General features: G+C 46.8%; 1 protein-coding gene across 2 annotated transcripts in view; it reads right to left on the bottom strand.

Annotated features, from left to right (window-relative positions):
- Positions 1-26,823, bottom strand: part of GRIK4 (glutamate ionotropic receptor kainate type subunit 4) — a 276,706-nt gene that overhangs the window by 97,724 nt on the left and 152,159 nt on the right. For both annotated transcript variants that reach the window (XM_030538143.1, XM_030538142.1), the window contains exons 4-6: positions 16,444-16,541; positions 12,307-12,472; positions 2,904-3,082 (exon numbers count right to left, since the gene is read on the bottom strand). In XM_030538143.1, the coding sequence (XP_030394003.1) occupies positions 2,904-3,082; positions 12,307-12,472; positions 16,444-16,541 (443 nt within the window). The remainder of the gene's footprint in view (positions 1-2,903; positions 3,083-12,306; positions 12,473-16,443; positions 16,542-26,823) is intronic.

Here is a 26,823-nt window from a genome sequence, read left to right on the forward strand (position 1 = left end):
CCTCTAGACCATATGGGGAAAGAAAAATATGAGAAGCTGTAGCTTCTGCCTCATTGTCCAAAGGTAGCAGAGATCAAGAGAAGGGCTGGTAATACAGGGTTTGATCCAAAGTCTTTTACAATTAATGTCAGTCTTTCTGTTTGGATTGAGCTCAAAGGAGGAAACTGTTTTATAATCATTATCTTCACCCATTGTTCTGCTTGCTCTCCCAGTATAGAGAGAAATAACTTCCAGTTTCACCAGCTTCAGTTTCACAACTTCCCTTCCTCCTTGGAATCCTCTGCACAGGGCGACTGCATTAAATGTTACTGAATTGCTGCAAAATCTTCTCAGTCTTTGACATCTTCATCAGTCATGGCCTGAGAATCCCCCAGAGATGGGAAGGGAGAGAGAGTGTGTCTAAAAAGCCACTGTGCTCTGTAGCTGTGGAAAATTACTATGGCAACAGGCTGAGGGGATAGCCCTCAACAGTGAGAGAGCTCATTCAAATCCTTTATTAACTCAGAGACGAAATACATAAATAAATACAAACCCACCCCAACCTGAACCCTCGTCTTTGATTTCCTGCACATAAGAAGCTTCAGAGGGGTTAGTGAAATAACAAAAATCAAAAGAGCAAAGTGCTTCCTCAGCGAAAATGACAATGTTGCCTTTACATGTGCAATTAAAATGACCCCGGAATGGATTGATGAGAGATCCAGCTGGTGACACTTGCGACAGTGCAGACTCTATTAGAAGCCTTAGTCTAATGTCAGTCTCTGGACCGAAGTCTGACATCTGTACCAGCAAAGATTAACAAGGGGAATATTTTGAATGGACGCTCATCAGCCCTCATGCCTCACCTCCCAAGAGTAGCTATCTGCAATTGAAATTCTGCCACTGTTTCTTTGCATCCCCAAGGCAACATTCATATTCTTTTCACCACAGTAGTAAAGCAAAGGGAGCCAGAGCTGACCAGGAATTTTTCAATTTAACATTTTTCATTTGGAAAAGACTGATTAGTGGAAACAAATGTTCAGTGGGAAGGATTGGCTTCGATGAAGCCCCTGTTTGGGGGAAAGTTTCCAAATGTCCCGTTTCTTCATTTTTAAAATGAAAAATACCATTTTTCAGTTCAAAACGATACATCGTTTTGAAATTTAAGTGAATTGGGGGTGGGGGTGTGGAAATCTAATAAATAATAAATAATTAAAAGGTCAAAATCAAAACAAAATGTTGTGACTGACCCAATCCAATTTTTCTCTCCACATTTTGGTCCACAAACATTTTTGAGACTTCGAATTTTCGTCTCAATTCAGGATACAGGCATTTTCCAAAATCATGGAAATTTTCCTGGGATGGGAAAACCATTTCCTGTCTAGCTGGAAACATAACTGACTGGAGAACATGAGCTACAGGTGCCCCTCTGTGCTCATTGACAGCACATCTGAGTCTGTTACAGCCGCAGCGTGGGAGCATGGGTTCTTTAGCTCTGGAGGTCCCCACGTCAATCCCTGATGAGTGAGCCAAGATGGCGGCTGTTATACAAAGTCTCTCCAACTCTGGTAGGTTGGTACCATGGCACACGGTTTCCTTGTGGACAAGATTCTTTGTGGAAACTAGCATGTAGTTGTACCGCCAGTGGGACTGACAGTTGTATAGGACCACCACTAGCCTAAAACATCAGGCGAAGAAAACATGCATTCTGTTCTTGGAGTGAAGATAACACACAGCATCATGACCCTGATCCAAATCTCACTGAAACCAACGGAGAGTCCCACTGGATCCAATGGGTTTTGGATTCGGTTTTGTAGACTCAGCGTTCCGAATACCACACTTTCTACACTGTCAGGAAACATGAGCTACAGGTGCCCCTCTGTGCTCATTGACAGCACATCTGAGTCTGTTACAGCCGCAGCGTGGGAGCATGGGTTCTTTAGCTCTGGAGGTCCCCACGTCAATCCCTGATGAGTGAGCCAAGATGGCGGCTGTTATACAAAGTCTCTCCAACTCTGGTAGGTTGGTACCATGGCACACGGTTTCCTTGTGGACAAGATTCTTTGTGGAAACTAGCATGTAGTTGTACCGCCAGTGGGACTGACAGTCGTATAGGACCACCACTAGCCTAAAACATCAGGCGAAGAAAACATGCATTCTGTTCTTGGAGTGAAGATAACACACAGCATCATGACCCTGATCCAAATCTCACTGAAACCAACGGAGAGTCCCACTGGATCCAATGGGTTTTGGATTCGGTTTTGTAGACTCAGCGTTCCGAATACCACACTTTCTACACTGTCAGGAAACCCTCGTCTAGGCCCATTGGTCTACTGAAAGATGAATCTTGGGAGTCAGAACTTATATCTATTTCATTTGATAATTGGCTAAAAAGCCTCCCATTCCACACAGCTCTGCAGAACTGCACTAAAGTGGAAGCCCAAACTGGATCCAACGTTCAGATTAAACCAAACTCTCGAAACAAACACAACAGCTGTAGAGGAGACAATAAAATAAAAGAACAGACTCTGGTAAAAATAACAAGACAGAGAAACACAACAGAGATGTACTCAGAAAAGAGAGTCTACACTGCCGGCAGACTAATTTTTCAAAAGCGCTGAGCTGCCCCTGCTCGAAGTCAATAGGAGCAGTAAGAGTTTGGCATCTTGGACGTCAAGCCAGACACCTCTGGGTCATGCACTCAGAGTATTTAATCTATTTGTGCTACAGTCAGAATCCCAGAGGCAGTGAGCAAACTGTTATCCCCAGGACCTCAGCATCAATCAGTGGAAATCTCCCTGGAGCGCAGCTAATTTTCGGCCGCACTGTAGGAATTTTTAAGCTCCGGAACCATACAACACACATGCAGAAGGATCATTTGGTGGAAGCAAGACAGTTTAGGATACTGTAATTTCACAACTGCCTACCTTCTGGAGGATGATGTGGGACATGGAGGCATTCGCATGGACAATGATGGTGGCAGTTTTGTCGTCTCTGATTTCTTTTAGGAGTGGGGTAGGGTCCCGGCTGTCATCCAGCATCCGGACCGAGAGGGTGTCCTTTGAGATAAGGAACTGACGAAGCAACTTCTCTAGGTTTAAAAGGCCTTCAAACAAAAGAAACACAAACAGACCTTTTGAATCAAGAGTACCCCACCCATGACAACAGCTATCCTCTTCCATACGAATCCGTCCTTTGCAAACCTGGTCGGACAAATGGTGTAGCAACATGCTGCAAAGCAAAGAAGCCAAATCTATGTCCCAGGGTCTCTCCTGTGACCAGCAGGGGAGGGGAAGAGATGGAGCAATTTGTAATTCTCTGTGGCCATCTGATGGAACAGCCTGCAGCCCTCTCTCAGAGGGAAGATCATCTCAACACAAGACCTTTCTGAAGGTCATTCTTTATACAGCCAAATAGAGGGGAACGATCACATCCCTCTATCTGCTGGCAATGCCCCTACTTATACAGCCCAAAATTCCGTTAGCCTTCTTGGCGACAAGGGCACACTGTTGACTCATAGCCAGCTTCTCGTCCACTGTAACCCCTTGGTCCTTTTCTGCAGAACTGCTGCCTAGCCATTCGGTCCCTGGTCTGTAGTGGTGCATGGGATTCTTCCGTCCTAAGTGCAGGACTCTGCACTTGTCCTTGTTGAACCCCATCAGTCTGAGTATCCCTGATTCACACTATAAGTTCTTTGGGGCAGTGGTTGTCTCACTCTGCCTCTGTGCTTTTTGGCACTTCTGTCATATAAATAACAACAACAAGAAGCATGTCCCTAGCCCAAATACCTTACCATCCAAAGCACTGATTCGGCAAACCCTTATGTATGCAATGAAGCCAGTAAAACTCCTGGCATGATGAAAGATTATGTAGCATCCAGCCCTAGACTGGGCTGAAAAGGGAGGAGTTTGGCTGGTTAGCTTTTTTCAAAGGAAGAATTAAACAAATGTAAACTGGACTAGTTAACTACCAGCATCCCTCCAAAGGAAGCGAACAAAGAACAGATCCCAAACCCAGAGTTTAAGGCCAGTGTCCTGGCTGTAGGAGGGGCACCCGGGGTAAGTCTACCTTGCAACAAGTCAATAAACCTGTGGCACCGAGTCTCTGAGCCTGGCTCAACTGATTGGGGCTCACGCTACAGGACTAAAAATAGCTGTGCAGACATCCCCACTCAGGCTGACGCTCAGGCCCTGAGGCTGACCTCTCTCGCTTGGTTTCAGAGCTTGAACTCCAGCCCGAGCGGGAATGTCTACACTAATATTTTTGGCACTGAAGCGTGAGCCCCGTGACCCCGAGTCACTTGACCCAGCTCTGACTCTTCCTGCCACGGGGTTGTTTTTTGTTTTCAGTGTAGACGTACCCTCACCATTCCTGTGTTTCGAGCCCAGCACTCAACTCTTCAACTCAGTGCCATTTTGACTGCACTCAACCGTTTATTAACCCAGAAAGTCAAGGGCTGAGGAAGCAATACAATGCGGCAGGATGCAAGGCAATCAAGAGGGAGAGTGCTGCTCTCAAGAACGCCCAACTCTTCACACAAGGCAACAAAGCGATGCATTAAAGAGATAAAGCCTAGATGAGTGGAGTCTCATTCATGGAGAGGTTTTTCAGTAAACCAGTGTGCATGCATGTGGTGCCCCCTGCCTTTCCTCCTTAATCCAGGAGAAACTCAGCTGGGGACTAAAGCAACTGCAGTCAGCAGGATTTCTCTGGGATGAAATTAACTTCCTAGTCTATTTCTTCACGGAGGGTGAAATTCGAAGAGGCCGTATACGCCACCCGAGTGTTATTTTACGGCTTTAAGTGGGACCTAAGTGTTGTTTAAGCTTTGTGCCAGGTCTCTGCACAGCTTAATTTCCTCTGCACCTGCAATCTCCTTTCCTACCAGGGAGCAGACGCTTCCGGCAGTAATTATTAATCACGTTTATTGCGGTCATGCTTAAAGGCCAGCCAAGAATAGGTCTCATTGTACTAGCACAGAGAAGTAGATGGTCCCTGTCCCAGACAATGTACAATCTATAGACAAGCCAGACACAGGCTGGGGGAAAGGGTGTAAGTACAACTACTCTGCTATTATTTAGGCAAACTCCGAACCGGAGCTCACACGAGAAAGATTTGAGAAGCACCGTCACTCACAACAATTCCATTAAGCCCTCAGAAAAGGAGGCTTTTTTGTTTCCTTTGTCCTTCTAAAAGTGGTCCAGTTTGACGGCAATTATGCATTTCTCTTGGTTAAGAAAAGGACAATGGGGAGGACAGTGCAAGTTCCCAAGCTGCTGCTGCTACCAACCTCGGCTGATTTTAAACCAGTGGCCTGGTAGTGAGCAGACCTCTGTCTCATTAACTGATGCCCTAATACTTTAAATCCCAAGAGCTGGCACGGAGTCATGAGAGGATAATCTCAAGACTATGGGGAAGCCCTGGGTGTGTTATTTCTTTGGAAGGTGTTCCTAAAGCAAACATGAATGATTTTGTATTATTAGCACTGCAGTAGTGACAGGAGGCTTTAACTGAGATTGTGGCCCCCTGGCGCTTGGAATCGTACAACATTACAGGCAGAGACCACCCCCTGCCCAGAGAGATGTGCAGGATAGGCAGGACAAAGGAAAGATTATCACCCCCATTTTACAGGTGGGGGAAAGTGAGGCACAGAGAGATTCTTGCCCCAGGTCACATGTGGAGCCAGGAACTGAACCCAGGCCTTCTGAGTCTCACGCTGGCACCTTAACAACAAGATAATCCATCGTCTCAATGATTGGATTTGGCCCACGACTCCCCTCTGCCATAGGTCAATGTCATTAGCCCCATGTGGCAGATGGGGAAACTGATGTCCAGAGAGGGAAAATAACTTAGCCATCATCACACAGGACTAGAACCTCCATCTCCCGATTCCTAGCCCAGTAACTGAAGAACATTCCCCCCATAGCATAGCAAGGGGACTCTCATAGGAGGGCCCTGGGTGTTTGAAGAACAACAGTCACTGAGCATCTACAGAGCAACACCAAGACCACCAGGAAACATTTAAACTCTTCCTGCAAGGAGTGGCTGTAGGTTATGAGAACTCCTCTCCCTGCTGGCTTCAGGGGCAAGGCTAATCATGCCAGGACGGCAGGCAGTGCTGGCTGGCGGAAAGGGCACTGGTGTTTACTCCCAGCACGGCTACTAACTTGCTAGGCGGCCTAGAGTGAGTCATTTCACTGCTCTGTGCCTCAGTTTCTCACTCTCTCTCTCTTGCCTGTGAACTCCTTGGGGCAAGGCCTGTCTCTCACTCTGTCTTTGCACAGTGCCTAGCACAACAAGGCATCACTTTCAGCTGGGGCCTCAATGTGCTATGAGAACCCATAATAAGGACTTCATGGTGCAGGATGCTGGTGCATGAAGGGTTAAAGCCAGCTTCTCCTGTCTGCAGAGAGACAGGCCTGAGCTGCACATCAGACTAAATCAAGTGACTTTCGCTCTCCCTCCCTGTGGACTCCAGGAACGCATTAGCCTCGCTCAGGATGCATCTGCCCAGATCAATACCAAATACAGCAGGACTGCAAGTCCTGGGGGAGGAGGAGGAGGAAGCCTGCCTTATTGTAAGCTGGTTAAAGATGTGGGAGGCCAGCTGTGGAGGCGTTACTCAGGGGAGCCTCCTGCATGGCACATTGTCACGCTCAGGCTCCATCTTGAGCAATGACAGTGGAGAGGTAGCAGGACTCCTGGTAGGTGAGTGCAGAGCGCACATTGGGGTTCTCAGCTCCGTGTTCCAGGTGAATGAACACACATAGAGGCGGAGGAGGCAGGGGCCCCTTCTCCAGCTCAAACTCTGGGGCAGGCATTGGTTGCAGACGCTCCATGCAAAGCATTGCAGAATAGGATTCTCTCACACACGCAGCTGGATTGGGCACTTACAATCTGTCCACAACACGGGGCAGCACCTCCCGAGCTGCCCTCCCCCGGGAATGCCTTAGTGGGAGTCATTTGCTATTGCTCCATCTCATACTCTGCTGGGCAGCCCACAGGTGGGGAACGGAGCCAAGGGAGTGAGGTTGATTGACACTAGGGTCTGCTCCCCACAATGTGCAGAAATTCCCTGGGAGAGAAAGACAGCCGAGCAGGACATGCTGGAATTTTCTAGTGTATGTCTAATTTCAGCCCTGCAAAATAAAATTAGATCCTGCTCCTTAATTCTGCAGGCCATGTGTCTCAGCTATGCATTAATAAGGCAGATTGGAACGCATCCCCTAACGCAGCCGCTAAATGGAACCGCAAGTCACATCAGACCCTCATTTCGTCTCTCTTGATTAGTTTTTCCATTTTTATCCCTCCCACCCCACCCCACCGCCCTCCACTAGTGCTTGCCCTCCCCTAGCCTTTCCCGAGTCCTACTCTATCCCGTCACTGCAGGCAGACAGCAGTGGAGACTCTCTGGGCCAGTTTTTAAATCAGATCAGGCACCACGAGGGGGGTGAGGAGGCACGAGGGGGGTGAGGAGGCTCGAGGGAGACCACGAGGGGGGTGAGGAGGCTTGAGGGAATTATCATTCCCAGCAGGTTATATCCTGCCCATAGCCCTGACGGTTCGCACCTTCCCCGCCTCTTGGTGTGGGGAGGGAAGATTCTGTTATCTGAAGAGATTCCCTTTTTGTTCCAGTGACACGAGAAAAAAGACCACCTGCTGCTGACAGACTGACACTTCAGAAGGCTGTTTAACAGGCCAGACATGAGCAAGGACCTGTAGACCTCTCCCACCAACTTTGAATAGCATAAATGAGAACCACCAAGTGTGGAGAGGCATGAGCAGACGTGGGCACTGTCTACACCATTCACCGAGGCTCGTCTGGGAGAGGCAAAGCCGGAATGTCTCCCAAACCAATCACAGTACCCAATCTGAGCTTGTGTCTGGGGACTTAGAGGCAGCTTCATGTAGGGCAGTGATACCCAGACCTCAAGGGTTCAGGAGCCATATTAGTGATTAACATTACCCAAAAGAGCCACAGTAGGGTGAATTCGTTGTTTCATTTACTATAGTACTAGACATTCATATTTAAACAGTATGAGAGGGGAAATATTTAGTTTGTATATATAGTATTATTATTTAATCAACTACAAGTGGTTAATAACACAGTAAAAGCCTTCCAATTGGTTAATAAGGGTCTGTCGCATCTTAGGCGCATTTAACATGCACAATTTCAGCTTTACGCGATTGGCAAAAACAAGAAAAAAACAAAAAAAGAGAAAAATAACAATTGAAATACTGTTTCTGTAGTGTGGGTGATTCCGCCTGCCGTTACACTCAATGTAATTTTGACTCTACGCAATTTTCGCTTTATGTGCTGACTGCGGAACGTAACCCCAGCGTAAGATGAGACTGACCTGTAATTAAATCACACAATGTTTTAACATCGTGTGCTGCAAGGAGACATATTAAAGAGCCATTTGCAGCTCGCGAACCACAGTCTGAGTATCGCTGCTCTAGTGGCTAGAGCAGGTGAGTGGGACTCAGGAATACGACAGTGAATAATGGAGTTTTCAGTCCGGGGTCTGAAACGACTGAGCCGAAAAAATTCCTGTCAATTCAAACAGAGAGCCTTCTCCCCTCCCCTCACCCACCCCCTGTAAATTGTTGTTTAAATAAAAACTTGAAAAACAATTGTTTTAAGTTGATTCCAAATGATTTGGGAGTGGGGAAGTTGTTTCAAGTCAACTATTTTTGCACATGTCCCTCCTCTCCCTTTATTTTTAATTGGTCAAATGTCTATTTGAATCAAAATGGTCGAAACAAAACGTTTCCGCTTTAAAACTATTTTTTTTTAAAGTGGAACCTTTTGCTAAATTCAGCTCGGAGTCTAAAAATAAGTTTGAGGACCTGAATTTTTTTTTTTCCAATGAAAAATCTGTTAGTTGAAATATATTCACCCAGCTCTACTCCAGAGTCCGGAGCCTTGCTGACTCGCATTCCCCATCACACAATGGTGATAATAGTGTTTCCCCATCTCTGTGATCAAAGGCTACTGGAGAAAGCAGGATCTGTGCATGCACATGTATCCATGCAGGCAATTCATTCCCTACACTGTAGTATTCAGCTACAAGCCCTGACCTGAGCAGAGGATGATGGCACAGGGATGCCTTGGCCTTAGAGGACCACTGGGGAGATGCCACCTGCAGGCTCTCATCCCTGTGCACTCCCTAAGGGTGAGCCGTTTGCACCAGCCATTATGCTGGCACAGAATTATTTTGGCTTGAGCGCGTAATGGTAGTAATGAGCATATAGGGTTTGATACGAATTGTGCACACACCGGTAGGCGTCTGTGTGGCCTCAGGCATACAGCCTGCTCCTTTGCTTTGAGCCATCCCTGGTTCTTGGACTGAATTAAGCAGCTTGCCTTGTTTTCCCTCTCACTGCCATGGTGCAGATCACAGCTTGTACAACACATGGTCGGGACTGTGATAGCAACAGCAATCTCCGCCCACAACAGATCGGAGCTGGAGCTGTGTCCTATTTGATGCGGATTTTCTAAAAACACCCAGCGCCTTCCAGGTTAGGGCAAATTATCCCTCGCAACCTCTCTAAGATAGGGAAACCGAGTCATGGGGCCGGAGTCTGCTCCCGAGTGCACTGGTTTTGCACCGGCGTAACTCCATGGACTGCGAGAGAGAGTTACTTTCTGTCAGGACCGGCACCAGGGTTTCTCGTGCCCTAGGCGCACGGCCATTTCGCCGCCGCCCGCGCTGATCCCGTGGCTCCGGTGGAGCTGCCGCAGGCATTCCTGCAGAGGGTCCATTGGTCCGTGGCTCCGGTGGAGCTGCCGTAGCCGTGCCTACGGGAGGTCCACCGGAGCCGCGGGAACAGCCGACCATCCGCAGGCATGCCTGCGGCAGCTCCACTGGAGCAGCAGGTCAACCGGAGCCACCTGCCGCCCCCCCCGGCAAAATGCCACTCCCTCAATAATCCTGGCGCCCTAGACGATTGCCTAGGCTGCCTAAATGGTACCGCCGGCCCTGCTTTCTGTTCACTCCAGCATAGCTGACAACTGGCCCCCAGATGAGACTTTTCCAGGATGAGTCGGTAGCAAGACTGGGAATAGAACCCAGGAGTCCTGTCACACAGTCCTGCGTTAAACCAAACAGTTCAGACTCTCTGTTCCTTGGGCAGGAGTTTCTAGCTATCGCACCCAAACAAACAGCATTGCCCCTCAAAATGGAATTTCCTTATCAAGTAATGGCCATAATGTGTGCAGTCCTGGCTTGGCCAGAAAGGAGTATGCAAAAAGCCCTGCCCTCCCATGCACTTGTTCAAGGACAGTGGCTAACAGCAGTCTCTGTGCTTGGAGTGCTGGCTTCTGCTCCCCACCCACAGAGAAGGACTATGGTCCATGCCTGTCCTCTGTGCCAGCATAATGGCTAGTGCAAAGAGCAGGATGAGGGAACTGTAGCAGCATGAGGCACCTTCTCTCTCGGGCTCCTCCTAGTCAGGCCTTGTGGCTAAAGGTCACACTAGCCCTAAGGGGTAACTTCCTGGAGCCAGCAATTGAGTTATCCAGCAGTCACTGATTAAAGCTGTCCAGATTGATTCAATTAAGGGTGGACGTTGAATTATTTAACACAAGCCATTTGGTTCCTGAGATTCTTCGATCCAGTTAAATGAAGGATCAAATTAACCAGGGACTGAATTAAGTGGGAGGCACCTGAGTGTGTCGGCTTGTGGATGGGCAGGTGCAGTCAGGTGCTTGGTTATGGGTCTGTGTGTTCCCGAGCATGTGTGCATCGCACCATGTGTCGCTGGGGGGAGATAAGGAAAAGCTGCACACGAGGTATAAAAAGATGATATGAAAAATAGACTCATGGCAATGTTAAAGGTACAGCAGGAAAAATCAGAGTAAAAAAAAAAATACCAGAGTTAAAGCTGAAGCAGTAACATCAATGCAGTGTCGCTAGACACCTTGGGCCAGATCCTCAGCTGGTTTTCTTCAGTTGAGGATCTGGCCCTCATCGGGTGCACAATTTGGGAAGAGGGTGCAAGGACCCTTCTTGCATCCATGCCGGAGCAGGTCAGAATGGAAGTCCTATTGCTCTCCAGAATGCAAGGACAGATCCAGGCTGCTAGCTTACATTCTGCTGGCACTAGGCTTCTCCCTCAGGCATTGTGCCGATGCACACCGCCCACTAGGGCAGTGCACCTCTACACCACCCCCTACAGCAGGCTCCTTTGTACTGGAACACTTCAGCCCTAATGCATCCAGCTACCCCTTTGAAAAGAAAACACCATGTGCTAATGGGAACCCTTAACCATGTCATGCCCCGAGATCTGGTGAGCTTAGCTGCAATCTTAATGATATTACCTGGAAAGACATAAGCATGTGAAGGCATGGCAGCAAAAGGACGGTGCATGCATATAAAGTGATGGTGTGTGCATTAGAGATGAGCCAGAACTGCAGAGTTTGGATCTGAACTTCCCCATGGTTTGTAGGTGGGTGTTTGGACCCAGATGTCTAGTGTGGGCCCATCCACATTCTACACAAAAGTCAGAATTATAAGCTGCACTCATGCTCAGAGACGCACATGTCAGTAACCACCCAGAACTACATGCCCACATGCTAACATTGAAACACATGGGGCTCAATTCCCCTCCTGCTGACTCCAGCCTAAATCAGGAGTGAATCTCAGGATGCCAGTGGAGTTACACTGGATCACAAAACCAGCAGAGGAGAGGCCTAATGCGTGTAGAAGTTATCAGGCAGGCGTAGAGCTGTGCAGTTACTGGGGCATGCCTGGCGGCAGAATCATGCGCAAGTGAGTAAGTCAGCACCCTGGATTGCCCAGAACGGGCTGGACGTTAGCGAAATCCAGCATGCACTCGGTTTAGGTCACAGACTGCACGCAAGTCTCAGAAAGACTCATTTCCAAACGGGGCTTTATCCGGAACTGACCTCAGGCTTTTTCCGTTATGGAAACCCATCCATCTCACTATAAAACCAAAAGGCAGCCAATGTCCTTCCCCCCCAGCCCTCATCTCTCACAAACTGCTGCTGGAAATGTCTGGACTTGGTTCTAGGTGTGGACCCCTGCCGTAGGCCTCTCACTCGCCTCTGATTTTAGCAAGTTTCCCTCTTGCCCCGGACAGGACAGACCCTGTCATTAGTAAAATGGATTATTTTAGGCCCCTGTAATCAGGGAAAAGCGCAGGCCTCCAGCAGTTGACACTAGGCTTGCCAGTGGGATTTCACCATCTGGTGCTAGACCCTAGAGACATTTTTACACAACTGGGAGAGGTAACAGATGTAAGAAGGGGATTAAATACGAAACACGTGGGAGCAGCAGGGGCTTCACACAAACTGAGGCGACTTACATTCAGCTTTGGCACAGATGAGGCAGGCAGTGGTGCAATTAAAGAAGTTCAGGATCCCAGCTACGGCCACGCTGATGTCGGTGTTGCTGGGGTGGAGGTTCAAGGTAGTGAATCGCTGGAACTGGAACTTGAGGAATTCCTCTGGGGCAACTTTGAAATGAGGGACCTGGAAAAATGAAAAAGAACAGAAGACACCAAAAGAAAGAGAGAAGGGTCAATTGCAGAAGATGCATTTCTCCAGTAAAAAAAAAACAGTCAACCCAGTGCCACATGGGAAGCAGGTGAGAGAAAAGACATCCCAGTAAAACTACGCAGAATATTCTACTGAATGGAGGAGACAATGGATGGAAGCATAGGCACCAACTCCATGGGTGCTCCGGAGCTGGAGCACCCATGGGAAAAAAACAGAGGGTGCTCAGCACTTACCAGTGACAGCTGATCGGCGGTGCTCCTGATCAACTGTTTGGTGGCTGTGGGAGGCGCTTGGGGGAGGGCAGAGAGCAGTGAGTGGTGAGGGCGCTGGGAGAGGGGTTTGAGCAGGGGTGGGAAGAGTTGGAGTGAGGGTGGAGCCTCCGAGGAGGGGGTGGAGCAGGAGTGGGGAGAGGCGGAGTGAGGGTGGGACCTCAGGGGAAGGGACGGAGTTGGGGTGGGATCTTGAGGTGGTGCGGATTGGAGCACCCTGGGGTAAAAATAAAAGTCAGCGCCTTTGGATGGAATCCTAAATGTGTTTTTGCTCTTGTGGATCCTGAGAAGGAGAAAGTCACAGCAGCAAGAAGTGTCTGACTTGGAGTGATGGGGAAAAATGGACCAGGGAGTCCCTAGCTGAGACCCTTAGAGAAAGTCTAGCAGTAAGAGCCTCGCTGAAACCTTTAGGAGAGACCGAAAGAACAACAACATGACCCCATGTTGGTGCATCTCGGGAGAAGGAGAAACAGACGCAGCAGCCTAAAGCTTTGCGCTCTTTGATCTGCGGAGAAGTAACGGGCTAATCCAAAGGGATCAGAGCTACGAGTCCTAATAATAGTTCATTTGCCATTCATAAACAGGAGTGGAGGCAGCACTGAGACGCTGCATGCCAGGGAATATGGACAACGTGGGGCCAAGGAGCCCATGGTGCACATGGAATGGAAGCGATGGAAGACCAGCAAGGATGAGGGTTAGCAGAGAAAGGATTTGTTTGTTTGTTTGTTTTTTAACAGCATGGATTATTTGGAAGAAACGGAACAGAAAACGGGGAACATCTGGTTCTGCTTCATTAAAGCAGTGTCAAGTCCTCTTTGTTTCCATTAGCAGCACTTCCAGAAGCTATCACCCCACGCCTCTGATCCGTCTCCTCCCGGGGAAGGCTGTTAGAGGGCTGTGATGGCTGCTTTTATTGGAGGCATAAGCTGTTTTGGTAGTAACAGGAAAGTTAAAGAGTCATAAGCTGCTATCTGCCTTGATTTCACTCCGCAGCCCTCAGCCTGGGCTCCATTAACAGAGAGAGAAGCAGACTGTACACCACAGGAAAATTCCTTTAACTAATGTAGACAGGACATCTACAGCCTGGGCTTGTTCATCATTCTCTGAAGGCAGATGGAGTCTGAGGTTCGTGGGAATGACGATTAATGAGGCAGAGAGATGCGCAGACAGAGGTGTACACTAGAACTCACCACAAACATCTGCAGGGTGCGATCCCCAAAGAGGTGGGCCCAAGTCACAAAGCTGATGGCTGCTCCAATCCACAGCTTTGGGTTGGCCCAAGACAGAGACAGGAGGTCTAATTCTTGTCTCCTTTCAGGTGGCTTTACGCCAGCGTATCGCCAGTGACTTCAGCACGGCGGTCTTTAGGTTAAAGCACTGGACTGTGACTCAGGAGATCTATCGGCTCCGCCACAGATGCCTTGTGCACCCCACAGGCAAGTCACTTCACCTCTGCGTGCATCCGTTCCCCATCGGTACAAGAGCACTTCCTTTGCCTGCCTTGCCTGGTTAGACTGTAAGCTTTTCAGGACAGAGACTGTCTTACTGTACTTAGCCCCTGCCACAATGGGGCCCTGATCTTGGCTGAGGCCGCTAGGTGCTACTGTAAAACAGTGACAAGTCATTCCTGATTCATACCAGTGTCAATGACAGCAGAGAGGATTAGGTTCAATAACCAGACAGATAAGACTGGATCACAACTTCCCAGAACCCCAGTTTAGATTTAGGGCCACCTCTAAAAAGAGGAAGAGAATTGCTTAGGGTGGAACATGGGGAGTCTAGCTAGAAACAACCGGCTGAGATCAGAGAGGCATAGAGTTCAGATGAACATCAGGAAAAACACTGATGATCTGTTACGGCAGATTGGTCTTTGCCTGGGAAGTGGTGGATGCTTGAGGCAGTTAACCCTGCAATGGATCAAGCAACTAGAAAAGATACTCAGGGGAACAATCCTGTGGTAGCTGAGGGAGTTGGGTCTAGCAGTTCTCGTCCAGATCTAATGCCCCTGATTCTAGGCAAATAAAGCAATGCAATTCATTTGCAAATATAAGCTATTTACCGTGTTCCATTTCAGATGCTCCTACACCATGGAGGCACCAGAGACAGAGTCCAGTAAATGGCTGAAAGATGTTATCAGGCTACGACGGGTTGAACTATAAGAAGAGAACTCAATTTCTTTTCCCCGGAGCACAGACGGATCAGTGTACACCAGCAGTTGAGGGTTTATAAAATATTAAATCAGAGACATAATCTGTGTGTAGATTAAAAAGGTTTGTATTGAAGAAACATTGCCAAACAGAAAGGGAGTGTAATCTTCCAGGAGGATCGTGCACAAACTAATGACTACCAGGAGCTTCTGTGCTGAATTACGTTGGCCAAGCAGGTGCTGGCTTTTGCGACTGTAACCGACGAGGCAGTTCAGGGTTTTTGCTAGAGAAGCTGGAGGGATGGATAGTGCAGGAGAAAGTGGGAGATGGGGTGAGACTAGCAGAGAAGTAGAAGAAGATGTGATATGAGATAGGAGGAAGAACAAGGAGTTAAGAGAAGGGAATAGGAAAGATGGGACCCATGCACTAAAATTATAAATTCAGGTGCACCTTGCTGCAGCCCACAGATGGGTAGAGGAAGGATGGCCGAGTGGATAAGGCATTGGATTGGAACTCAGGAGATCTGGATTCAAGTGTCAGCTCTGCCACAGACATCCCAGGGCTACCTGGGGCAAGTTGCTTCACCTGTCCTGTGTCTCAATTCCCCAGGTGTAAAATGCAGATAACGGCACTTCCCTGCCTCGCAGGAGTGTTGCGAGGATCAAGTCCGCTAGTGATTGTGAGGTGCTCAAATACAAGGGTGATGTGAGGCTCCGTAAGTGCCCTGCTGGGCAGAAAGAAACTGACATAGCAGAAGTTAGACCCACATTGGGGTCTGTGTGTGCATGGCAGGGCGAAGGACGGGAAAGCAGCAAGAGGTCTTCCTAGGACTGGTGGAAGAAAAGCAGCAGCCAGACCCTGGAGAGGAAGAAGAAGGAGGGCAACAGTGAGGAGAAGCTGGAAGCAGAAATGGGGGGAGGAACAGCAGTAAGACCTTGGCTGTCATCTGTGGGGGAAGAGAGAGACAGAAAAGAAGACGACGCCATCTGGGACCCTAAGAAGGAGAAAGTGACTCAGCAGCAGGACATCTTCCCTGCTGGTTCTGCAGAGGAGGCATTCGCAGCTCTAAGGCAGAAAGTCTAATGGGATCGGAACTAGGGAGGCGAATAATCATCTCATTTGCAGTTAATAAATCAGAGGGGAGATGCTGTGTTGTAGGCCATTCAGATAACGTTCAGCAGAGACGGCCAAGTACCTACTCCATCCAGAGCCCAACTGGGGAGGGTAGGGGGGAGAACTCTGCCTGAGGGTCTCCAGCAAAGTCTACACTGCCCTGAGTCACATGTGTTAGAAAGAGACTAGAGTGGGGAAAGAGGCCAGGGGAACTATTCTGCACCCCTTCGCCCCTCAAGAGTGGGTTTCCTCCCTGTCCCAGACAGACCAAATTTCATGCCCCTCCAGTACGACCTAGCTGCTCAATGCCCCGTGGACATGTAATGCCACCATCGGGCTCTGGGAGCCCTGCAAGGCAGCTCAGTCAGCCTCTCCGACAGCCTCAGGATATTCCCACTGGTGGGATTTCACTCACCTCTTTCTCCCCACAGATATTGCTGATAATAGAGCTTGAGGCCGGACTCGACGAAGGTCCAAGGACGGCTACCACCCCTTTCGGAAGAATCTGGCACACTGGGATCACCATGGAGAATTAGAGAACAGGAGAGGAAACGTGTTAATCAATAGGGAGTTATCCGAGATTCTAAGTAAGCATCGATGCCTACTGTATCTTCTTCCCCATCCCCAGGGGCTGAGTATAAATTCATCCATGCCCCCACACTATACAGATCCCACTGCCTTTGTACCCAGAACTTCATGGCGTCATTGTCACCCTGTTCCTCGTAGTTCCTAAGGGGTCAAGTTCCTGACCCACAACACATCTCCTGTTCCCTGGAGTGCCACAGTTCCACTGCCCTATACACCAGACCATGCAGCACCCCAAACCTTGTGAAATCCCCACCACCCAAAGCCCGTATCACCACCATGTGTCTCCTGTCCAAAGCTCACAGCAAACCTTCCACCCCAATCCCATGGAACCCCCCTCAATAATCCTGCTTTCCTGTTATCCCACCACATTCTCCTCCAACCCCAGCCAGAGCCTCGTCCCTTTGCCCCATAGCCAGGCCATTTCTCTTTTCAGACGGGACCTTTTTTGGCTCTGCCTGCATTGCTGCAGGACATCCTTCATTGAAGTTTATGGAAGATACTAAAAGGAGGACATTACCCTAGTTAAAGAAACAGGCACAAATTTGCTAGCTTATCCTCTGAAGAACTGAACAATAATGTGAATTAAATTATTTGTATTTGGTTTGTTTCTACTACATGTTCTGCTCAGTGGCAGTGAGCACTCTGGATCCATGCCAACAGTTTGATATAACATTAACAGGATGCTGAAACACTCAGGAAGCTGAATTCTCTTCCCCTAAGCCTCGTGGGTTAAACAGGAACCTTTTGTGCTTTCAGTTATAGCATGACTGACCTGGATAGGGTTCCAAAGACCGTCCAATTGGTATCACCTCCATGGTGGAATTCAAACCCTACCAACCCATCTAGGGCTGTTCCTCTGGAGTAATTTGCATGAGTGAAGCCTCCGTAGACTGAAACCAGCAGCTTCATCATTTCTGAGCCTCAAAGACTCCTTGAAGGATATTCTGAATTTAATGTGGGTGAGGAGTTTTTCTGAAAGACATCACAGGCCTAGGCTAATTGAAAAACTGTGGCTGATTGAATATCACCATTCTCCTACCTCTTCCCCAACCAGACCAAAGAAGTCCTGTGAACAAATGCAAAGCTATATTTGCTCCACTAGCGCGAATGTGAGCTTCTTCCAAGGAAAGAGGATACCAATTGGTTCACCAGACTCATTTGCCTTCCCTTCAGGATCATTTTGTCAAGGTTTTCAGAACCAAATATTTGTGAACTTCCTGATTAAAAAAAAACAGGTCACGTATCTAAGTTGTGGTCTCTTAGATATTAAGTGGCTTGTCTGTCTTGAGGTATGATTCTTTCATAACAGTTGTGAAATTTAGTCAAGATTCAGTGGCCGGAAATTGAAGCTAGAAGTATTCAACGTGGCGCAATGTTGTTTTTCTTTTAAACAGTGAGGGTAATTAATCACTGGCGTTGCCTTGCCAAGGGATCAGTGGATTCTCCCTTACTTAAAGTCTTTAAATCCAGACTGGAAGTCTTCCAAAGAAGATACACTCTCATTCAACAAGCTATTGGATTCAGTGCAGGAATCAGTAGGTGAATGTTATGCAGGAGGTCAGACTAGATGATCATAATGGTTCCTTCTGGTCTTAAAATCTACAAAGTAGATAATTTAGTGGTTAGAGAAGGAAGTGGGGAGCCAGAACTCCTGGGTTCTACGCTAAGCCCTGCTGAAGACTTGGTCACATAACATAACTAGACATCACTGCACTGACAGCAGCAGTTGTTTGACAGTGAAGAACAACTCTATGCAGATTGAAGTCAGGAAATGAAGAACATTTCAATGAACCTGCAGTAAGGATTAATTAAGACATGGGGCAATGCCCATATTGGAATCTGGCTCCCTACTTTTCTGAAACAGTGCAAGTGGCTAGGATGACAGTTCTAGGAGTCATTTAATTCTTTGCCGCTCCAAACCATAGTGCCCCTAACAGCACAAAAGTTCAGGCTGCTCCCTAATAAATTGCCAATCTCCTTCCTGCAGCTCCTTAGAGGTTCCTCTAAAGACTCCGTCCATGTACTGGGCTGGCCTGACCATGCTTGGGTTGTAAGAACTGAAAGTGGTATGATTGTAGGCTTACTTATATGTCACTTATTGGTTGATGCAACAACAGCGCTCCTCCCAGGTTTCTGTTTGTTTCCTTTTGGAGAAGATACATAAAAAAAACTACTTTGAATTGTCTGTACTCCATTGAGTCAATTCTTAACTTCACAATCATTTGTTAAGCTAGGCACAAGCAAAGATTTCACATTTTAACATAATCAAATGTAAACGTATGCATCTAGGAACAAAGAACGCAAGCCATACTTACATGATGGGAAACTGTGATTGTGAAAAAGATTTGGGGATCCTGGTGAATAACCATCTGAACAGGAGCTATCAGTGTGACACTGTGGCCAATGGTCTAATGTGATCCTTGGATGTATAAACAGGAGACTATCGAATAGGAGAAGAGAGGTTATATTACCTCTGTTTTTGGCACTGGTGTGACCTCTGCTGGAACACTGTCTCCAGTTCTGGAGTCCACCGTTCAAGAAGAATGTTGATAAATTGGAGAAGATTCAGACAAGAGCCACGAGAATGATTAAAGGATTGGACCACACGCCTTATTGTGATAGATTCAATCTATTGAGCTTAACAAAGCGACAGGTAAGGGGTGACTTGATCACAGTTGATAAGTACCTCCAAGGGGAACAAAAATCTGATAATAAAGGACTCTTCAGTCTAGCAGAAAAGATATAATAGGATCCAATGGCTGGAACTTAAAAGCTGGAGAAATTCAGGCTAGAAATTAGATGCATATTTTTAACTGTAAGGATAATTACCATTGGAACAAGTAACCAAGGGTAATGGTGGATTTTCTATCATTGGCGATTTAAAATCAAGGTTGGATATTTTTCTAAAAAAAATTTGCTCTAGTTCAAACAGGAAATTAATTCAGAAAAGTGCAAATGATATGTGTTATACAGGAGGTCAGACTACATGATCACAGTGGTCCAATCTCGCCTCAGGATCCATGTCTGTGAGTTCAGGCAAGTCGTGTTACATCTCTGTTCATCTGTAAAACAGGGATGATGCTAGCTCTAACAAGGAGATTATAGGATTTGTTTAACTCATGTCTGTAAAGAGCTCTGAGTTCCTTGGGTGAAAAAACCCCTTGTGCATTACAAAGTCAGTCAGGATATCATCCCAGTCTCCCTGAAATTTACATCCTAAAAATGAAAAATTAGATAGCTCCTAAAAAGTTCAATCCTAAATTGGCAAAAAACAAGAAAACAAACAAAACAAAAATATACACCCACACCTTAGAAAACCAGGATAAAATAATACCAGGTGAACTGGGGAAATTTATTCACACCATCATCCTTCTCTTTGTTTTAAAAAAATGGTGTCAGTCTAGCATTGGTAAAACATGGCAAATGAATACCCTGAAAGCCTCGGTCCACAATACAACGCAAGAAAATCAGGCTTCCCTCCTTCTATTTGCCTCTGTGTTGATCTGAATGAACCACCTTTAAGCCAGCAGCAACTCAGTGGCTGGCCATTCTGCTGCAAAATACCAGGATGTAATCGAGGGTTTTTTGTTTTGTGTTTTTTGACTATGGGGAAGTGACTGAGATCAATCAAATTCATTTCATGTGGGACACCAAACATCCAGTAGGTGGGCACAAATGACCTGGACTGGGTTTGTGCAGACAACCTGGAGATGAAAGACTCAGTATTCAAATTCCAAGTCCTCTGGTCCCCAGGATGCATAGTAAGGCTTCTAAGTTCTTATAGGAAGCGTAAATGCCATGCAAACATCTCCTCTTGATTTTGTTCACTCAGTTCAGTCTAGTGTACCCACTAGCGGATGTTTTTTATCCAGCAACTTCACATGGATCTGGCACTTGCTTCTCTGTTCTTAGAAATTTGCAGACACTTATACCTCTTGAATAGCCCTTTTTGAATAAGAATATTAGCAATTTGCAAACTGTGCATTCTGTTTTAGAAACATTCATCAGTCCCTGGTGACAGCTGGGAGCGTTCAACTATTCTGCAGAGTATCAGGCATCTGCCAGCATCTAGGAAGAAGCCGTAGGCTCCCTCTCCTATTCGTGTGCCTTTGAATAAGTCAAAAGTTCTAGGGGGGATTTTTGTCATGCATGCAGGAGAAAGTTTGGCGAGCCCTCTCCCTTTGTCTCTCAGGTAGCCAAGAACAAAGAGACTGGGAGAATAAGTTAAGTAGTCATAGCAACTACGATTGTCAGAGGAAGAAAAGGCAGCTTATCACTTGGTGAAACATACTACGGAATTAGAGAAAAAACACTGCAACAAAGGTGGTCTAGTGGTTAAGATTTGGCATTTTCACTACCTCAGCCTGGGTTCAATTCCTAGTCAGGGAAAAGTGACTTTAAATCAGAAAAGCTTCAGTTATTCTTCACTTGCAGTGTAAACAAATTCAACAAAGTGGAGATACCTGAGGCTGAAGATTAGACCATGTAAGGAGAGTGCCTCTTGTAACCCAAACAGTCTTCCTATCTCAGGCCATGTCTACATCTAAAATTTTGCAGCGCTGGTTGTTACAGCTGTATTAGTACAGCTGTATAGGGCCAGCGCTGCAGAGTGGCCACACTTACAGCAACCAGCGCTGCAAGTGGTGTTAGATGTGGCCACACTGCAGCGCTGTTGGGCGGCTTCAAGGGGGGTTCGGGGAACGCGAGAGCAAACCGGGAAAGGAGACCAGCTTCGCCGCGGTTTGCTCTCGCGTTCCCCGAACCACCCTGCAAACCGCAGGGAACGAGACCTGCTTGCTCGGGGGTTCGGGGAACGAGAGAGCAAACCGGGAAAGGAGACCAGCTTCGCGGCGGTTTGCTCTCGCGTTCCCCGAACCACCCTGCAAACCGCAGGGAAGGAGACCTGCTTGCTCGGGGGTTCGGGGAACGCGAGAGCAAACCGGGAAAGGAGACCAGCTTCGCCGCGGTTTGCTCTCGCGTTCCCCGAACCACCCTGCAAACCGCAGGGAACGAGACCTGCTTGCTCGGGGGTTCGGGGAACGCGAGAGCAAACCGGGGAAGGAGACCAGCTTCGCGGCGGTTTGCTCTCGCGTTCCCCGAACCACCCTGCAAACCGCAGGGAAGGAGACCTGCTTGCTCGGGGTTCCGGGAATGCGAGAGCAAGCCGCGGAAGGAGACCAGCTTGATTACCAGAGGCTTCCTCCTTCCACGGAGGTCAAGAAAAGGGCTGGTAAGTGTCTACATTGGATTACCAGCGCTGGATCACCAGCGCTGGATCCTCTACACCCCAGACAAAACGGGAGTACGGCCAGCGCTGCAAACAGGGAGTTGCAGCGCTGGTGATGCCCTGCAGATGTGTACACCTTCAAAGTTGCAGCGCTGTAACTCCCTCACCAGCGCCGCAACTTTCTGATGTAGACAAGCCCTCAGGTACTTTACAGATGAAGACAAACTGCAGCAGGTAGCTCATGTCTGGACTCCTAAGTCTACTACATACACCGGTCTTTGTGTGCTCAGAGACAGCCCTCTTGAGGATGCCGAATTGTCCACATAATGCCACATTCATCCCTGGTATAACTGGACTGATGAAAATGGACCCAGAGAACCACAGATGTTAGCACAGTCACTGGCATAGAAGACTCGGAACTTCAACTGATGGATTTTGTTTAGACACTAGACTCTCCAGGCCAGATTCTCAGCTGGTATGAATTGCTATAGATCTGTTGACAGTCCAAGATCTGGACCAATCTTCGCCTGTGTTACCAGTGCTATGCCTCCACCCCCAGCTTTGGAACAGTCTCTTGGAGGAAACCCTTCCATGTGCCAGGTCCCCAAGGAGTCCCACTCTTCCTTCAGCATAAGTCTCACTGCCTCCAAAGACTGAACCTCTGGGGCTTCAGCCCTCCTGCTTCATGCCATCAGACTGCCCACTGTCCTGCTTAGAGACTTCTACACTCTCTGGGGACTAATGCATCTCCCCCAATACTCGCAGTGACACTCAAACAGTGGTTCTCAAAACAATAGGGTTTAATAATCAAGTGGAACTCAGCACTGGATGGCTGTAGGTTAGCACAGAGACATAAAATTCAAGCACTGTCCATTCTGGTCAGCCCAGAGCAATTCACCAGCGAACTCCATTTTCAAGCTGTCTCCCCCTCTGACTTTCTTCCTTAGTCAGTTTCCAGATGAGAGGGCTCCCAGTTTCTTCCAGAAGCCAACTCTCATAACCCTACCTCATACCTTTCAGTTCTTTGCTCTCAAGCTGGGATCTCTGCTCCACTTCCTTGCTAAGTTTTGGCCACACCAGGCTTCTAGATTAGCTGCTTTGGAGACAGCATGGCAGGAAAGCAAGGACCACAGGCTTAGTCAAGGGATTTCTTAATTACACACACCTAACTCTTCAAGCACTCAAGAGTTAAAGATCTTGGAAACAGAGCTGAAGTCCTGAAAGGCCCCCTCATCTGAGCTGATCTCACCTCTTCGTGTGAATCCAAGGTTTGCAAGGGGTTCAGGCAAGGTGAAGTCCCTCCCTCACAGAGCAGCATCCACTTCTCAGCCAGACCTCTGTCTCTCCTCTGTGTGCTTCACTGGGAAACTCCAGCCACCTCCCCCAGTCATGCTAGCCCCACCTGCATGCCCCAGTGTAGAAAAAATATTGTTTCACAGGAATAAGCCAGGGTGGAGAGTCATTCAAAGTTGATGGCCCCTGTGATAGTCCTTCAACTAGGTGTCAATCCCTTCTCTCAGGTAAGGCACCTATCTGGAATTCACTTCAACAGGTTGCCCTCAGGCAAGTTTAGATATGCATTCAACGCACACTGCACAATATAATTTGATACAGACCTATCTCACTCTGCAACACAGGTGTTTATGTGCTTTCCTGATTCAAGCCCTAATGAATCGGGGTCTTTATACGAAAGCTAGGAAACGAGCATGGGCGTGTATGTTCAGACAACTGCAAGAGACATTTTAAATGAATGTCTGAGCAAGTAACACTTTTTTTAAATAAAAAACCTAACAGAGTTCAGATTAGACATATATAGCTAGTTAATAAAGATAGTGGTTTTCATGTCTAAGGATCTCCAAGCGCTTTGTATATTCATACATAAACTTTGCCTCTACAGAAAACACTTCACACACCAGTAAGTGCATCCACCTCAGGTGAAGACTGGTGCAACACATAGCAACCCCTCACAACAATTTGGGACAGGAAGTAAAGAAGAATCTTGAATCCAAATGAAACTATACAAGGGGATTACAAATGCAATTACCCCAGCTGGAATCTGGCAGGGGTCTAACATCTGAGCGCTTGTGAAAAGCACTGTGGGCTCTTTACTGACCACAAATGGCTAAGCCTTGTTTCTCTTTTGAAAGACGACACTTCCAGCAATGCAATGAGTTCACTGGAATACTAAAGCACTAACTTCGAGTGAGAACACCACTTACTGAAATTGCCAACACTATTTCCTGCAGCATCCTACATATTCCCACATCTTATTACTGACCTGCCCCAGCCCTGCTTAGCTTGTGAAATCTGATGGGTTCACAGCACAGTATGGCATGGCTACTACTATGGAAGCATCAGCTAAGCACGTAGAAATACTATTTCCGTGAGTACATTAAAGCCAGAAATCCCCCAGTTGGTCATGGCAGTGGCTGAACTGCCTCTAGGTGTTTGGATTAGCAGAAGGAAGGTTCTTAGAAGATGCATTAGATCACAGGAGACAGCTTGATAAGTACAAAAACAGTCCCTTCCTGGAGCTCAGGGAAGGTAGTTTAGATAAAGATGTGATTAAACAGCCCATTTTGGATCTCTGTAGAGAGATCTGAAAAGTCAAACACAGTGAGAAAAGAAGGCTTTGCCTATAATGACAAACTGTCCCATCCATAACCCTTTTACTGCAGGCTTACTTCAAACCATTTACAGGTGCTTTCCTTACAAGAATAAGTTGATACATTTGCTTCCCTTTAGATATAAAGCGGCAGTGGCAAACCATGCATGAATTTGATTAAGACCTGTTCATTTTCTATCCGTTCTAGGAATGGCATATTTGTAGCCACATGCATTAAAAAAAAAAGTTTGAAAATAAAATGAAAAGAAACCCACAAAAGCCTTTCTCCTCTCAAACTGTTAATCATCTGTGACACAAAATGTCATTTTTCAGATGCAATAGCAACATTCCTAGAATCAGTCAGCTACATATATTAGCTGTGATGTTTTGGAGCAATTCAAAAAGCGTGACACCTGAGAACAATATTAAAGAAGTGTACAAAAATTTTGCTGTGATGGATTAAAACATCTAAGCTACTTTTATTAATATTAAATGCAATGACAGCATTAGCATCATGTTAAAGCTGAGAAGTCGGGTATTTAAAAAGCCAGGCAATCATTAACTCTAAAGGCCCTGGTTTTCCTCTAACATTCATGCAAAGCATGAATAACTTTATTGACATTAATCACAGAGGTGTGCAGGAACTGGATTTTCTGTTTTGCAGGAAATTCCACAATTTTTTTTTTTTTAAAAATTATGAAACAGAACAAAAAATAAAAACAAAATTGAAATTTCCTGAGAAACAAAATTTTGAACAATCATTTTGGATTAGATGAAATAAAACTGAAACATATTGTTCTGATTTCACTTTTTTCTTTTATATTTCACTATATGCTTCAGAATTTAAAAAAAATTAAAAGACAAGTCATTGCAAAATAGGAATTCAAAGCATTTTTCTCTGAAAAGGTTGAAATGGAACATTGTCACCTCATCAGGATGCTCCATTCTGGCTTTTTGTTACAAAATGGAATGTCATCAAAATCAACATGTTTACACAAAAAAATTTCACTTTTGGCGAGCTGGCATTTTCTAACAGAAAAATGTCCAGTCAGAAAACTTCCAACCAACTCTTGTTAAATGTACACTGGTATAAGAGAGAGGGGAATCGGCTGCAAGCTTTTTACCACGTTAAATTTGGCCACCTTGCAAACCCTGCCCATTACCTGGCAGAGGTTAAATAACACAAATAGTGATGCACAGAGGAGGTTTGCGTTAAAGAAAAGGGGAACAGAAAATGCTACCATGTAATTCAAAGACGTGACACAATGAGTGCGCAGAACAAACAGTCAAGGGAAACAATCCACCGTTCTCATTTCCTCTCCTATCAAGGACTGCTGGAAGGACATGGGCTGTATTCTGGAGTGGGACACACTGCCCAAGGAGTGCAAATGGGAAATGGACCCTGGTAACACCCACACAACTAGGGCTGTTTGCTCAACTCTCCTCTTCTCTCTGCCCACTATGAAGCAGGTTAGGAAGCCCTCCCATGACTGATGCTCTACTTACTAGTTCTGCCTGCGGATGGGGAGAATAAAACAGAATGAGCATGGCACTAATCAGATATGAAGACTAGACAGGATTACATGCGGGATCCTAAAGTGATCAACAGGCAGGGGCATAGGATTACTGCTTTAAATAGTCTTTGCGATGCTGTCTGCGAGGCCAGGTCTATGCTTAAAAATTAGACCGACCGAGCTACATTGCCCAGGTCTGTGAAAAATGTCACACTCTGGGTAATGTACTTAGGTTGACCTAACCCCCCAGTGTGGATGTGACTAGGTCAACAGAAGAATTCTTCCATGCACCTTGAAGGGGTGGATTAACTTCATTGATGGAAAAAGCCCTTCTGTGGATGTAGGAAGCATCTATGACACTACAAAGCAACAAAGAGTCCTGTGCCACCTTAAAGACTAACAGACGTATTGGAGCATAAGTGTTCATGGGTGAATGCGCACTTCATCAGACACATGTGGGCTTTTACTCACGAAAGCTTATGCTCCAATACATCTGTTAGTCTTTAAAGTGCCACAGGACTCTTTGTTGCTTTTTACAGATCCAGACTAACACGGCTACCCCTCTGATACTATGATACTACAGCAATTCTGCTACCGCGCCTTAGCTGTGCCATTGTAGCGGTTGTAATGTAAACATGGCCTGAAGTTTTTTGGCCTACCTGTCTCATGGGGATGGGCTCAGACATATCGATAGAAATTTGAGTATTTCCTGACCTGTATGGTATTTACCCAATGTAGCTCGAAAACTTGTCTTCCTCACCAACAGAAGTTGGTCTAATAAAAAATTTTACCTCACCCATCTTGTGTGTCTATATAATTTCACATACTTTCTATGGCTTTTAAAACCAACTGTTAGAGGAG

Source organism: Gopherus evgoodei, chromosome 19 (assembly GCF_007399415.2).
Source record: "Gopherus evgoodei ecotype Sinaloan lineage chromosome 19, rGopEvg1_v1.p, whole genome shotgun sequence".
Lineage (NCBI taxonomy): Eukaryota > Metazoa > Chordata > Testudines > Testudinidae > Gopherus > Gopherus evgoodei.